The sequence below is a fragment of the Electrophorus electricus genome, chromosome 19 (assembly GCF_041902795.1).
Source record: "Electrophorus electricus isolate QZ-2024a chromosome 19, ASM4190279v1, whole genome shotgun sequence".
Taxonomy (NCBI): domain Eukaryota; kingdom Metazoa; phylum Chordata; class Actinopteri; order Gymnotiformes; family Gymnotidae; genus Electrophorus; species Electrophorus electricus.
Window position 1 is genome coordinate 19,558,488 of NC_137515.1, and position 16,345 is coordinate 19,574,832.

At 41.9% G+C, this 16,345-nt stretch overlaps 1 protein-coding gene across 5 annotated transcripts in view; it reads left to right on the forward strand.

Annotated features, from left to right (window-relative positions):
- Positions 1-16,345, forward strand: part of itga1 (integrin, alpha 1) — a 45,844-nt gene that overhangs the window by 18,458 nt on the left and 11,041 nt on the right. For 3 of the 5 annotated variants that reach the window (XM_081702338.1, XM_081702340.1, XM_081702342.1), the window contains 23 exons: positions 216-337; positions 1,072-1,220; positions 1,727-1,877; positions 2,283-2,457; positions 2,747-2,820; positions 5,169-5,313; positions 5,951-6,093; positions 6,177-6,320; positions 6,398-6,658; positions 6,831-6,961; positions 7,880-8,046; positions 8,164-8,309; positions 9,535-9,642; positions 11,021-11,097; positions 11,639-11,765; positions 12,224-12,304; positions 12,393-12,469; positions 12,557-12,640; positions 14,115-14,223; positions 14,522-14,635; positions 14,719-14,823; positions 15,435-15,545; positions 15,740-15,835. In XM_081702338.1, coding sequence (XP_081558464.1) covers positions 216-337; positions 1,072-1,220; positions 1,727-1,877; positions 2,283-2,457; positions 2,747-2,820; positions 5,169-5,313; positions 5,951-6,093; positions 6,177-6,320; positions 6,398-6,658; positions 6,831-6,961; positions 7,880-8,046; positions 8,164-8,309; positions 9,535-9,642; positions 11,021-11,097; positions 11,639-11,765; positions 12,224-12,304; positions 12,393-12,469; positions 12,557-12,640; positions 14,115-14,223; positions 14,522-14,635; positions 14,719-14,823; positions 15,435-15,545; positions 15,740-15,835 — 2,897 coding nt within the window. The remainder of the gene's footprint in view (positions 1-215; positions 338-1,071; positions 1,221-1,726; positions 1,878-2,282; positions 2,458-2,746; positions 2,821-5,168; positions 5,314-5,950; positions 6,094-6,176; positions 6,321-6,397; positions 6,659-6,830; positions 6,962-7,879; positions 8,047-8,163; positions 8,310-9,534; positions 9,643-11,020; positions 11,098-11,638; positions 11,766-12,223; positions 12,305-12,392; positions 12,470-12,556; positions 12,641-14,114; positions 14,224-14,521; positions 14,636-14,718; positions 14,824-15,434; positions 15,546-15,739; positions 15,836-16,345) is intronic. The other 2 variants (XM_081702339.1, XM_081702341.1) reach the window with 1 other exon arrangement.

The following is a 16,345-nucleotide window of genomic DNA, read 5'->3' on the forward strand; positions in this document are numbered from 1 at the left end:
TTGACATGCAACAGCTCACATTATATATATAAAGCACTATAACATCCTCTCGTGGACACAGCCTGTCTAAACTGATTCAGAGGACACAGATCTAAAGGATATATTCCAGAACATTAGAATATGTCATGTTAATATGTCATGAACTTGCATCACACATGCACGGGTTGAGTCTGAGGTCTGAGTGTGTGGTCTACTTTGCCTCTGTTCCTTTACAGAGTGCCAGCAGGAAATGGACGTTGTCATCGTTCTGGATGGGTCTAACAGCATTTACCCGTGGGAAGAAATCAGAAGATTTCTGGTCAAGTTTCTGAAGAACATCGAGATCCCCCCAGCAAGGGTTAGCATGCTCTTTGATTGAACCCTTCTGCTGATGAGCTGACGAGATGTGCTGGGATGAGTGCAGCAGGCATAGCAGTGCAGCCGGACTAATGTCTCAGCGGAAAGGACAGCGGTTTGCCATCTAAAAATATCCAGCTAAGAGCAGCGCCTGATATAATTACTAAAACTCCTACAGGAAAGTCCTTCCACAGTCAACTCTCCAGCCTGGCTTCAACAGGGTCCTTTAGGAGAGCTCCAGCCTGGCTTCAACAGGGTCCTATAGGAGATCTCCAGCCTGGCTTCAACAGGGTCCTTTAGGAGATCTCCAGCCTGGCTTCAACAGGGTCCTTTAGGAGATCTCCAGCCTGGCTTCAACAGGGTCCTATAGGAGATCTCCAGCCTAGCTTTACCAGGGTCCTTTAGGATATCTCCTGCGTGGCTTTACCAGGGTCCTTTAGGAGATCTCTAGCCTGGCTTCACCAAGGTCCTTTATGTGATCTGAAAACGTGATTGCCTTGAGGGAATTCCAGAGTGGGTCAGAGATGATGAAATCAGTTTTCGTGAAAGTGGCCCTGGAAATTGTGCAGTGCAGTGGACGACCATGTTACCCAGTGTTCAGAGAGTCTGTTCTGAACACATGACGTTACATAACTGTGTGACTCTTTCTGAGAAATATGTATGTTGGTGGGGTACAATGGACAATGGCAGTGTGTCTGTATGAATCTGTCGTGTCTCTTTTTTTTGCTTCCTCAGGTGGGAATTGTGTCATATGGAGATGATGTTGGCCATGAACTTAACCTTAGCCAATTCAGCAACACCCATGACCTCATTAAATTTGCAAGCTTAATTCCACAGAGAACTGGACAGAAAACCATGACTGCTCTTGGCATTGACACAGCACGGTACCTCAGCCTCACCTTTACTTCCCAGTTTCTATTTCAGCCACTGTCATTAAAGTTGTCACATTTATTAAAATTAAAATTAAACTGCTGCGAACTACTAAAACTGCACAACACATCCAACAAGGAAGAAACATACACACAATGAGAGTCATGTAATTCTCTTTCATAACTGCAGACTCTCACTCACTTTCACTCTGAGTGAGGCAGAGAGAGCGAGTGTATATCTGATTTGACTAATTAACTCTTTAATGTTAATGGTAAGTAACATTAACATGGTAATGAATAAATTACAAAATGAACCTTCAAGTAATTGAGTGAACACGAACTCAATTAATGAAAAACATCTCTTAAATCACTTTAAAGATATTAATTACATGCTCTCTCTAAAGTGATTTTAGAAACATTTCAGAGACAATGAGACATGTGATAACATACAGACGTGTCACTTCTCGGCTCTGACTTCTGACCTGATAAAAACTCTTGATTGGCTGTGTGGTCACTGACAGGAGGGAAGCTTTTACCGCGGAGCGAGGGGCGAGACCAGGGGTGAAAAAGGTCATGGTGATTGTTACAGATGGAGAGTCACATGACCACTACAACCTGAAGAGTGTCATTAATGAGTGTGAGAAAGATGGCATCGAGAGATTTGCCATTGCTGTGAGTCTGCCTCTCTTGTTTGTTGGTTTCTCCTTTAGTTTGGTGGGTTGTGCTCCTCACACTCATGTTTAACTCTGTAATCCACTGCTGTAGCTAAAATGCTGAATAAATGTTATGAATAATTATATTTGAAAAAAACAAATATTTTTGCTGTCAGCTTTATGTAGTGTATTACCATCCATTTAGTATTGTAGAGACCGGCTCTGCAATATTGGACAGGCAGGCTTTACATTATTGGACAGGCAGGTTTTGCAGTATTAGACAGGCAGGTTTTGCAGTATTAGACACGCAGGTTTTGCAGTATTAGACAGACAGGTTTTGCAGTATTAGACAGACAGGTTTTGCAGTATTAGACAGGCAGGTTTTGCAGTATTAGACAGACTCTGAGTTTGTGTTCCTTGGCAGGTGCTTGGTGATTATAACCGACAGAATAAAAGTGCTCAACAAGTTCAGAATTTCATTAACGAAATCAAGCTCATCGCAAGTGAGAAAAAAGAAGATCACTTCTTCAATGTGGAAGATGAGCTGGCCTTGGTGAACATTTCGGACACACTTGGAAGAAAGATCTTTGCATTAGAGGGTAAAAAATCTTTTCAAAATGACCCCAGAGCTTTCTTAAGGACATTATATTACTTTGTGAAGCCAAAGTTCCTTCTGTCTGCATTAGGAAGAATGTGATATGTTGTAGCTGGAGATGTTGAAATTATCTGAGATCATAAAAACTTTCTTACAGTACAGATTATGATATAAACAGTCAGAATTCATAGCATGGTTTACACTGAAAACAAATACATTTATATATATTACCAGCATAATTGAAACACTATATCACAAACAGAAATCTCACTCTGTGTTTTGTTTCTTAACAGCTACCTCTGGGAATCACACCTATTCATTTGAGATGGAGATGTCTCAGGCAGGCTTCAGTGCTCACACATCTAGAGTAAGTGCTTTACAGTCCTAAAGATCTAGAGTAGGCACTTTACAGTCCTAAAGAACTAGAGTAAGTCCTTCACAGTCCTAAAGATCTAGAGTAAGTCCTTCACAGTCCTAAAGCTCTAGAGCAAGTCCTTCACAGTCCTAAAGCTCTAGAGTAAGTCCTTCACAGTCCTAAAGATCTAGAGTAAGTCATTCACAGTCCTAAAGATCTAGAGTAAGTCCTTCACAGTCCTAAAGCTCTAGAGCAAGTCCTTCACAGTCCTAAAGCTCTAGAGCAAGTCCTTCACAGTCCTAAAGATCTAGAGTAAGTCCTTCACAGTCCTAAAGATCTAGAGTAAGTCCTTCACAGTCCTAAAGATCTAGAGTAAGTCCTTCACAGTCCTAAAGATCTAGAGTAAGTTCTTAACAGTCTTAAAGATCCAGAGTAAGTCCTTCATAGTCCTAAAGATCTAGAGTAAGTCCTTCACAGTCCTAAAGATCTAGAGTAAGTCCTTCACAGTCCTAAAGAACTAAAGTAGGTATGTTACAGTCTTAAATGTCTAGAGTAGGTACTTTAATATCTAACATGTTAACATTGCTAGAGAAAGACTGCTGTCTAAGATAAAATAATGTATCTATAGTTGTATTTTACTTAATGTACAAATGCCTCACATGGATGAATATGCCATGACTACATAAAGAATAAACTGTATAGACCTGCTGACTGATTTTCATCCAGTGAACAAACAGCTACACAGTAAGTTACAATAAGCGGAACTACCATCATCAAGTGTAAGAAGAGTGAGGGCTTTAGAGCTGGAGGCAGAGATCGTGGGAGATGAAGAGGGCAGGGCAGAGGGTACGGTGAGGATGGGAAGCCCTGGCCTAGTCCTGAAATTCAGTCGACACTGTAGTTTTGACTACGACAGTAGGGTTAATATGTGCAGTCAAGCTTGTGATGCTTTACTGTAGCCTCTGACATCTGAGGGTATACACATGAAAATGGCTACATTTATTCAGTGGCTTAGGCAGGAATTCATTTTAAACGGGATAAGTAAAATACTAAATGAAACCGCAAGCAATTTCTTGTCGACCACAAAATGATGGATTCAGTTATATTTCTCAGTTCCCGCCTGTTTTCCTCAACCTGATATTTTCTCATTTTTGCTCTACAGAATTGCCTTGAATTGTTCAGTTTGAACAGTATGAATCAGTGTAGTCCTTTTACTTCTATGATCTCTGCTGTCAGACTGAAAGTTGCAGTTTTTCTTACATGTATGTGACTGACCTCCTATTGCAGTAGCTAGCAATAGAAAAAAGAAACAAACCAGAAGCATGGTCCTTATTGGTTAATCCTTCTCACCCTAGCACCTGGTAGCCAATAAAGTGTGACCAAACTAACTTTTATGAACATCACTGTAAGCAATCACTGCATAAACCATGTTTATTTGACACAAATACAGTACCAGCTGTACTTCCACCATTTAGAAACGTCATTTAATATATATCAGACAGAGTTTATAGTAGTGGATAGAGGTGGTCTCTCCTGGCTATGCCACTCTGGTAAATGGAACCTGAGTCCTAATTTTGGACATGTTTTACCATGAGTCATGAAATTTTACTGGTACCCAACCGAATATTTTTCCCTCTTGAAAGGTCTATGACCATAACCCTTATTAGTGATGTTACTTCAAGTCCTCTTTCGGTTAAATAATTGCATCCTGTTCTGGGCAAAACCGGCCGAGCAGATTAGAAAATGGTACTGACTACTGCTGGACTCACAGGGTCATAAGTTGGACATTAATTTTTACTGCATCATAAAGAACTGTAACTTTTGAAAGCGGTAGCAGCTGTGCAGTAACATGCACATATATTTGTGCACATAACTGGAGGAGTTTCTGACTGTGGTTCCGACGTCTACCATATTAGGACACCCTCTGTCATAGCCAATACACAGAAGTCACTTCTCAGACTGCACATGCAGCACGCAACTATACACAGCATGATGAATTCATACAGTGTCTGAGATATGAATAAGTCACAACCCATCTTTAAATAATACATCAAATAATTGCACACTTTCGGATCATTCTCTTCTCTCTGTATTCACCAAAGATGCAGAATATAGCTATTGATGTTATACTGGTGCATTGTTTGTTATAGACATTCATATTCAAGTGGGTCTGGTATTTTGATGTCAGTATTTAATTTTGAGGTGAATGTTTATGGTTTGAAGAGAGGGATTCTTTTTGCTTGCAATCTCCAAGTGTTCTTAAAAAGTGTGTAACATTCTTGGAAATGTGTTCAGGTCTGTTTCCCGGAATGTTCTCAGGCAGACGAGGAAAACTAACAAAACTCCCTGGCGTTCTGCAGGACGGAGTGATGCTGGGTGCTGTGGGGGCTTATGACTGGAATGGAACCGTTGTCATGACGACAGGGAGCGAGGTCGTGGTTCCTGGCAAGAACACCTTCCACGACCCGCAGAAGCAGAAGTACGAGGGCATGGCAGCATACGTGGGTACGCAGTGGGCCTACCTGCCTACTGGTGGCGCTGTTTCCCTGAGCAGGGCTGCCTCTGCTCTGCTTGTGGTAACGGTGGCAAGCTCCCCTGGTCACCAGACATGGCATCATGTATCTGACCTTCTCGACCCTTCGGGCGAGTAACTGATGCTGGAACATGTCTGCGTGAACAGCGAGGTCTTTGTGATTATTATCCAGACAGGGCAGTTGTTGTGTGTTTTGGAGTCTCAGTCTAAACACTGTAGCAGATTCCGTTGTATTTGCGTGTCCTGCGAACCAACGCGGCCCAAATTTCTGCACATCCCCTTTTAAGGTGCCTAGCGCCGCTCAGCACAAGGAACATGTCAGTGAGGTGCTGAGATGAGCTGCACTTGGAGTTGCACGGGGGGGGGGGAGGGGTTGGCTTATGAAGAGAGGTTGATGTTAATAAGAGGCCAATAATGGGACACTGCTTCTGTAATGAAATGATGTCCACTGTGTGAAATGTGTGTGTTTGTATTGCGCATGTTTTTGCTGAATCGTGCTATTTTATTTTGCTGTAACTTTGTCATCTGTCTTGTGATTATATTGTGGGTGATGGGTTTCTCGTGTTTGTTACGATCGCATTGTTTTCGATGTGTCGTGTTTGGCTGCAGGTTACGATGTACAGTCAGCGTACACACCTTCGGGAGTTCTGTACATCACTGGAGCGCCACGGTTTAACCACAGTGGCCGTGTCACTGTGTACCAGCTCCATGACAAAAGCATCAGTGTTACACAGAACCTGAATGGAGAGCAGGTACCCTGCTGCTGACTGACGCTATTGCTGCTGTAGGCCATGCTACAGGTGAACGTGCTGACCTGCAGTTTTCTGTCGGTCAGATTGGCTCCTACTTTGGCAGCGTTCTCCAGACACTCGATGTTAACGGTGACTCCTACACAGACCTCCTGCTCGTGGGGGCTCCTATGTACATGGGGCCAGAGAGGGATGAACAGGGACAAGTCTACGTGTACAAGCTTAATACGGTACAGTATGTGTGTGTGTGTGTGTGTGTGTGTGTGACTGGTGTTTGTAACTAATGCAGTACCGCGCATGTCCACAGGAGGGCGTGTTTGACCATCACATGACGCTGAAGCCGGTGAATCAGTCATGTTGCCGAGCGCATTCCCACGGTTCCTGTACAAGCGAGAACGTAAACGAGCCGTGTGGTGCTCGCTTTGGCACGGCCATCGCAGCTGTTCCTGACCTCAACCTGGACGGTTTCAACGACGTGGTGATTGGCGCACCGCTGGAGAACGACCACCGCGGGGCAGTGTATATCTACCATGGCACGCAGGATACAATACGGGACAAATATGCTCAAGTAAACACAAGACATTCTCAGTGGAACATTTATAAAATCTTGGAGTTGTAGACTATGTTGGAAAACAAATGAAAAGAACAGGGACTCACCTACATTGCCTGTGTGTGTGTGTGTGTGTGTGTGTGTGTGTGTGTGTGTGTGTGTGTGTGTGTGTGTGTGTGTGTGTGTGTAGCGCATAGCAGCTGGAGGAGACGGTAAAAGGATGAAGTTCTTTGGCCAGTCCATTCATGGGGTCATGGACCTGAATGATGATGGCATTGTAGACATCACTATTGGAGGCATAGGAGGGGCTGCGCTGTACTGGTGAGTGTGTGTGTGCGTGCGCGTGTGCAGTCATCCCAGATTGTCCAGTGTGAAGAGGAGAGGATCATGTCTGCAAGGATGATGTATCGTTACATGTGTCTACCTGGGTTATTTGGCAGAAAACAGAAGAACAACACTGACATTGTTAAAACAATCACCAATATTGAGAAATCTGTGATACTCTTCAAAATTAGTGATTTTTGAAACAGTATGTGTGTGTTTCTGTTTTACTCCATTGTTAATCATCTGCATAGCCTTCAGTCTTCTGTTTTAGTGCCAAATTCACTTGCAGTTTTAGTATTGTGTTATATTTGTCACTGTTTGGTCCTGTGTTCGGTTGTTCCAATTCACCTTACAGACTCATATTCACATGTAAACACAAGTGAGCTTGCACAGGGACTTAACCCTGCAGCTCTGGGAGAGTGAGCACGTCTTCTCGGCTCCTGTAGAGGAGCGTTTTAACCCTGCAGCCCTGGGAGAGTCAGGGGAATGCCAGCCGAATGTCTGGATGGGAGTGTAGCTGCTTTTGGCCTGAAACCAGCTTCAGATCTGCAGTTGCTGTTACATTATGCAACACATCAGAGCCTCTCAGTCAGTGTGTAAATAATGTAGCGTTGTGCTCTCTCTTATCCAGCAGCGTCCTGTTGGTCTTAGAGCTCCAGATACATTAATTGACTGCATACAGATCTTGGTAATTCAATTGAGGTCAATTCAATACAATTCAGTTAATTCAGTGCAGTTCATATGGACGTCACTAAACACAAAATAACTTAACCAAAGTCCTTTTAATGCCTCTGGCTTCACAGAGCTCCGAGGGAGCACGCACCTAATTAGCAAGACAATGTTAATTAACTAATTAGCTAATGTACTGAATTAGTTGTGTTACAGGTCTGGGTGTTACAGTTCTGGGTGTTACAGGTCTCGGGATGTTGCAGAGCTCCATGCAACTATGACCTTCAATGTTACTAAGATCAACCTCCAGCAGCCGTCTTGTGAGATACGGGGGAAAACCACAGTGTGTGTGCATGTCACAGTGTGTTTCACATACAATATCAAGTCTGAAAAAGAGACACAGCCAGAGACTGGTGAGCCCCTGCAGTTCCCTGCTGCTGCATATTAAAATGCCTTTGAACTGTTAGAACAGGAGCATGCTTTTGTCATCAATGGTTAAAGGGGCACAACTCTCCCCCCTTTCTGTCCAGTGATTAGCTACAATTTGACTCTGGACTCCTTGAGGGTGATCGCAAGAGGAAGGTTTGTGAAAACAGATGAAAAGAGAATCCAGCGCAACTCCACCATCACAGATCACCTGTGCACCGAACACGAAGACCTCGCCTTCTACATGTCGGCAAGTAAATTAATTCTCTCTCTCTTTCTCTCTCACGCACACACACACATATATATACACAGTATAAACATTGCATAGAATGTATATACATGTATTATATTCACATTGTACAAATACAGGTGCACAGTACACACACACACACACAAACACACACACACCTACCTATCTGTCTGTCTCTCTATCTATTTATATATAAATACACACACACACACACACACACACACACCCCCCACACACACACACACCTACCTATCTGTCTGTCTGTCTGTCTCTATCTATTTATATATAAATACACACAAACACACACACACACACACACCTACCTATCTGTCTGTCTGTCTGTCTGTCTCTATCTATTTATATATAAATACACACACACACACACACACACACACACACACACACAGAGAATATTTTAATTTAACTTGGATAACTTTGTAACTTGTAGTGACGTCCACAGTTAAAACTTGGACTGAATTACTCTCTGGATTATCTATTGAAAAGTTCTTTAATGTTCAAACTACACATCACTGGTTCTGGGAAATAACTCTGGACATGTTCTTTTACGTTTAGCCCATGCCAATTAAGCCCAAACATCCGTATTTATGCCACATTAACTGATGCTACAAAGGTGTGGATGTTCTGACTCCAAAACCTATTTTCACAACAGGTAGCATCATATGAATCTCTGAGGTCAGAATACAGAAGCAGGTGTAATTCAGGTGTAATATGAAACAGAGAGCATGGCTCAAAATCAGGGCAGTATGCATGGGGGTTTCCGTGAAATTAAACACAGCTCATTTAAAGAAAATAGCAAGCTAGTTTTGTGGACATCCCAGAAACCCAGGGCACGTTTAACTCAGCGTCAGCATGGTGGACTGGCGAACACATGCTGTCCATGAGATACAGTGGCCAAGCACAGAAGCAGACTAGACTGTTCCACAGAACCACACGGTGGAGGGCAGATAGACAAGACAAGTCCAGATGGAAGAGGCTAGGTACAGTCAAGATTACAGCAAGCCCAGATCAGTGTAAATATGCACAGATGCTGTCAGTGTGGCAGGTCTGTACACACACACACACACACACACACACACACACACACAAGAAAGGATGTGCAGCCTGTGGTTGGGAGAGAATGGCAAGTGTTTGTCAGGACGTTAGAGGTCTGTGGGTAAGGCTAGGACCTGACACATTTGGCTGATTTGTTGTGATCCACCTGTAGGACAAACTGGACTTCAGGGACCCACTCATGGTGTTGCTGGAGTTTGGACTGGTGGATGACAGTGGCCCGGTGCTGGACGGGGATCTACCGACATCAGTCAATAAGACGGTGAGCCCAGGCCTGTGTCTTGCTCCAGCGCCTAAAGCCTCAAAGAGCATCTTCAGGGTTCAGCCCATGCAAGCGCATGCAACATTGGTGTCAATGAAATCTCGCTTCACGGTTTTCCTTATTTATGCTCAGTTAAGCTCGTGTTTAAAGCTCAGATCTTCAGTGTTCATTTTTAACCAAACAGCGATACAATAAAATACAGTAAATGTAGTTAATATGCCACAGTCCCTCATTCAGGAATGTTTCTGGTAGATATCAGGTGTTTTGTAGCCTCTTATGTGTTCCGAAGTTCTCTGGGCTGGAGTAGAAGTTAAACTACACTAACTCCAAAGCGTTATAAGTGGCCCACAGGTTGTGAACAGGTTGTGTGTGATGAAATTACAGCATGAGTTGTTCCATCACAGGAGCTTCACCGCACTAACATGGTGACATGTAAAAGGATTGGTTTTTTCATAGTGACTTTCCATGATGATAGTAAAGCCCACCCACCCCCACATGTACACGTCCAAAAAATTTACATTTACATTAATGGCATTTGGCAAACGTTCTTATCAAGGGACTTAAAAAAGTGCTTTGTCATTTCCTCATAGAACACATCCTAGTACAGTACAGTAGGTTAGAGTCCAACATACCAATGAACTAGAACACTGTAGAATACAGGGATCAGTGGTGATACCTAGAAGTACAAAATACGCACACACACACACGCGCACGCACACACACACACAGACACACACACAGACACACACACACACACACACACACACACACACACACACACACACACACACACACACAGACACACACACAGACAGACACACACACAGACAGACACACACACAGACACACACAGACACACACACACGCACACACACCCAATGGAGAGACGACCATGCAGGTCCAATAAGGTTATCATCAGGAATTTTCCTGGTGTCCCATTCCCTCCAGGTCCTTCATTTGTCTCTTTACCAGCCCTTTCCCTGCTTTTTCTTTCTCTCTCTCTTGGTCTGTTGATCTTGTCCATTCTGTGGAACAGCTCCCAGCCCAGACCCTAGAGGACAGAGGAGTTTAGGACTCCTGAAATACTCTTGGAGTACTCCTTGCTTCTCAGGATGCTTAAATGTTTAGATGAAGCATCAGTGGTCTGTTACAGACATCACATGATGTCAGGACTTTCTGCTGATTGGTTAATGTGCAAACGGTATTAGACCTTTGGAGGGTTTTTTGGAGTAGAGGGCTGACATGGGAGGACTCCCCTCTGCTGCACTGGAGAAGCTAAGGCTGAAACTGCACATGTGATTCCATGTGCAGGTCCGTATTTGCACATGCTAACAGTACTGCGGACCTGTTTTTTGTTTCTTCATTTTTTTTGCACCAGATTGCTTTGGTCGATTGCGGAAGCCATGATAAGTGCATCGCTGATTTACGGCTCAGAGCAGAGGCCAACATCAGCAGGTAAATACACTTTCATTCCACTGTACAAGGCAGCAGATGGAAATATTAATGCCCACCTCTCCACCTGGTAGACCACACCACTACACCACAGTGCAGTTCCAACACATCTTACTGGTATCAGCATGTAATAATAATGTTGAATTATAATGGAATGTTGAAACCCTTTAGGTCTTAATTCAGGTGTGACAGAGATAGCATAAAACATTAGTCCTGCTTATAGCAGCAGTCCACAGTGTTCTTCCCTGCTCTGCCCCCTTGTGTTTAGCTTTGGTCAGTACAGTTTTACAATAATTTTATTTATTTATTTATTTTAAAAATGTAAGAATTTCTTAACCTCTCAACTAACTTATGATAATGCAGAACAAAACATACTAAAAGTGCTTTTAAAAACTAAAACTAAACTAATAAATGTTCTGTAAAGGCATCTGGGTGTTCAGAAGTGGTCTATATTTAGGGCCAGTTTAGGCTCATTATTACAGCAACAGTGAGTTCTTGTAAAGGCCTTTTTCTTTAAAGGCTGAGTCCTTCTCTGCTGTTACAGCCTGGTCATCAAGGCCAGCCAGGAGAAGTTCCACATCAGCATAAGTGTGGAGAACAGAGGAGACAGTGCCTACAACACCAAGGTCGTGCTGAGCCCCACAGAGAACATCAACTATGTCAAAGTGGAGGTCAGTTGCAAGCTTGTGCAGAGGTGGAGGGGTTGCATGAAGCACCAGGCTTTGGCAGGAGGGGCATCTGAGGCTACTGTGCTGGTGCTGCATGGGACCAGCAGGCACCTGGGCACTGCACAGTCCACACACACGCCTGACTCGGCTCACATGCTAGTGATCAAGGCCTTCACAATCGAGTGTGCTGTGATGGAGCAGAGAACACCTGGGAGTACTGCAGCAGTTGGAGGGGACCTGCTGAATCACACACACAGGATGTTGAAGAAATATGGTCACATACATGCACACGTGTGCATGCACAAACATACTGTTGAGGACACATTGAATCGTGTGGTGCTTTAGGTCCCTCAGGTCAGAAACTCTCACTTAGACATTCTCACTAGCAGGATAAGCCTGAGTGATGAAATCGTCTAGCAGCAGTATTTTTTCTTCCAGTCTTAAAGCATCTTTCTCTCTAGTCTAAAGATAAAGAGTGTGAGCCAGACAGCACGAGGGTGGTGTGTGCTGTGGGATATCCATTCCTCAAATCGAATGCCAAGGTACGTTTAAATCCCACCTTTCATGCTGCTGGTGTCATCGAGCTGACCAGTGTTCAGCTGTTTCCTCATACACCTGTCCACCTTACAGGAAAACTTCAGTGTAATCTTTGAGGTCAATCCTATGCACTTTCGTAAAGATATTGTCATCAACATCACTTCGAGCAGGTGAGGCACGTACTCCCACGGGTTACTGTTAACAGCTGAGCTCCGTGGTGCAAGAAAGTGACACTTTGGTTTTTTTATGTACTGCAGTGACAGTGAGGAGTTTGAACTCAGTGATAATTCTGAGCACATCTCAATCCCTGTGAAGTATGAGACCAGACTGAAGTTCACTGTGTGAGTCCAGTTTCCTGTCACAACCATCGCATCCATCATATCCATATATCCATCACTTTACATATCATTTTTGCACAGTAAAAATGCAAATAGACATGGAATACTCATATGAATTATACAGTAATCTCGAAAAATATTAGCCTTTCAAATGTAATCAAAGATGATTGTATGTATATACATACATATATGCACATCACATATGTGTGTGTATATATATATATATATATATATATATATATATATATATATATATATATATATATATATATAAAACACAGTTAACAGAAAAAGTGATGTGCATTTTATGTAAGAAACACTGTTATTTATTTATTATTATTATTATTATTATGTAAGGTATTAATCTACTCACCCTGTTTCACATGTGCAGTTTCCATTAGGATATGGTTCTTTTGCTTATATATGGTCACCCAAGCCTCATACACCTGAACATTATTTGTCATTTTTAACTTCCTTTTACTGTATTCCTTTTGTAGTATCACACCTAAACATAAAATTATTTGAGTTTCTGTATCACATCAACATTGCTATTAAATCTGAGGCCTGATATTCTACCTTGTTTACAAGTATGAGTTAACCTTAGCTGCCGTCAGTTAGCCAAGGCTGCTAGCTAACTTAAAGTAGCAGGCATTTCAAACAAATTTCGTATTAAAATAGCAACCATTTGTTGTTTATTAATTATTTTACCATTTTAAAGAAAGAAATCCAAGCTGTACTGACATTTATATACTGTTCACCTGCAACTGTCGTCGCCGAACCATCTATGCTATCTGCCATTTTTTTCAAAATTCTCCAGATGCCAGTAGCTCCTCCTTTTCCGTTTTGCATTGCATTATGGGACACCAGTGTCCATTCAAACCATACTCGAATACGAGTTCTGACTATCCATCTTGGATTTGTCAATGCACTCAAATGTAACAATTTTGATTATACTGAGTACTATTTACTCAAAAATGAGTTAGTATTAGTAAATCATATGCAATTGAGACGCACCTCTTGTCTTCGACTGAGTAGAACATATGACTTCAAGATGCAAAATTCTGGATTTATGCCATATCTGACATTTTGTACATGACCACAGAACACAATTAATTTGAGTCACATAGGGACCTTTATTTTGAAGGACCCTATTAAATTGAAATGCCTGTTTATATGAATCATTGCATAAGGATAAGAGTGCCGTGATGCTTTGACACACATATATTTTTTAATTGATTGATTTGGCTTTTAAAGAAATGGGATCAACACTTGACTGGTGGCACACTTCCGTTGCCAACATTTGCATGTATCTTTCTGGTTACACTGCTCCTGAAACCCTCCATTCCCGAGTTCCATATTCCACCTGCTTGCTTAAAAATTGAAATGGTATCAAAAATGCATTTGAATTGTATTCTATTGTATTTCTAAAATGTTATATTTATGAGGTTTTCACACAGCCTTTTCTTGATTTTGTTAGTCATAAGATGATGAAAGAGGACCACATAATCGTGAAGGAGGGGGATACCTGGCCCAGAGTAATCAGCAACACCAGTGCTATTGGAGATGAGATGAACATTAGCTACATGGTGAGAGTTAGATGGGTGAAGGGTGAGCTTCATATTCAGTTATGTGGAAAGCATAAGGAGGTGTTGGACATAGGCCCTGAATTCAAGTAGAGAGACTTTCAGGTACCATGTTAAACTCTGAGTCTCTATTTGTCTCTAAAGTCTCTAATTGCTTTAATTATACTGTAACTGCTTGTAAACAGTTATAGTTTTTAACAGATCATATGCTTAGGTATGAATCTAGGTTTGTCTGCAGTCAGTCTCACACAACATTCTGGAACTCACGCTAATTCCAGATGAATTTTTACATGTTTTGTAGATAGAGCAGGACACTGAGGTTTGGCAGTCACCCTTGCAGTTGACTGTGACATTCCCGTACATCACACCCAGCAACAACAAGCTTCTCTATCTCACGCATGTCGCCTCCACTACCGTGAGTGTTTGCGTCTGTTAGCATTATGATCTGGTTTCCACCACGGGCTCTCTCTCACTGCTGGGTTCTCTCCTCCCTCTCAGAACATCATCTGTCAAACACACAACCTGGTCAACCAACTGAACATCAGCCCACAGAACCCTATGACTGACACACCTAAAGCAGAGACCCTTAGCAACTTCCTTGTGGTGAGATTGCATTTAATCAGACAGTGTTGTGCATTTATGTCTCTCTTAATCCATCTCTCTGAATATCTCTCTTAATCTGTCTCAGTCTGTCAGTCTCAACCAGTCTCTCTTAATCCATCTCTCTGAATATCTCTCTTAATCTGTCTCAGTCTGTCAGTCTCAACCAGTCTCTCTTAATCCATCTCTCTGAATATCTCTCTTAATCTGTCTCAATCTGTCAGTCTCAACCAGTCTCTCTTAATCCATCTCTCCAAATATCTCTCTTAATATGTCTCAATCTCAGTCTCAACCAGTCTCTCTTAATCCATCTCTCCAAATATCTCTCTTAATCTGTCAGTCTCAACCAGTCTCTCTTAATCCATCTCTCCAAATATCTCTCTTAATCTGTCTCAATCTGTCAGTCTCAACCAGTCTCTCTTAATCCATCTCTCCAAATATCTCTCTTAATCTGTCTCAATCTGTCAGTCTCAACCAGTCTCTCTTAATACATCTCTCTGAATTCCTCTTAATCTGTTTATTTGACTTTGTCTCAATCTCTTTCTCAATCTGTCTTAATCCGTCTCTCTAAATCTCTCTCTCTCAATATGTCTATCTCGATCTTTCTCTCTCAGAGCTGTCAAGAGAAGGCGAACCCTTGTAAATCGTTTAGCTGTTTCATTCCTCCTAACAAGTTCAACCAAATTAATGCAACCTTCAGAGTGTGGAAGTCGACATTCATCAAAGTAAGATTTACAGAGCATTTGGATTCTTCAGTCCTCTGTTAGGGATCAGTGTCAGCCAAGCAAGTCTGTTATACTACAAGACAATACATTTTCAAGTAACATCAGATCACTATAAAATGTATGTAATATACTGCCTAAGGCAGTCAGTGATTGGTTACAGGCTGTGCATGATGTTATCCGCTTGTATTCTGTAGGGAGAGTTTTCCCAATTCAATCTGACCGTTCACGCAAAGCTGGAAAGCAAAGATACAGACCTCTTCCAGCTAAGCAGAGGGGATGAGTATAGAGAGGTGGGACTTCATCTTTGAATCTACATCGTGATTCAGAATTAAAAGAGATTTTACATTACATATAATGATAGAGGTTTTTCTAGTGTTTATTTTCTGAAATATTAACTAACATTTAACTTAAGGACCTAATGAGCCAAGCATTTTAAGATTTTGATAGGAAAGGATAAATTTGTAATTTTTTTTCAGCGATTCTTCTTGACATAATGAAATAGCCTTTATATTGACAACTAGTGGTTTCAGAGATTCTGTAATAAATCTATTTTAAACATGGCCGTTAGACTGTGGATACATAAACTGGTTCATTTGAGGACTACAAAGCAATCATCTCATGTGAGCTGCACATTCTAGAACAAATGTAAAAAAAAAAATCACTTTCATTAATATTTTCTACTGTTTGGTGGTAAACATGACTTATTGCACCTTTAAATATGATAATCAGTTACCTGATGCTTTTATCCAAAGCAACTAGAGTAATTGAGGGCTAAGGGTCTTGCTCAGGGGTCCAACAGA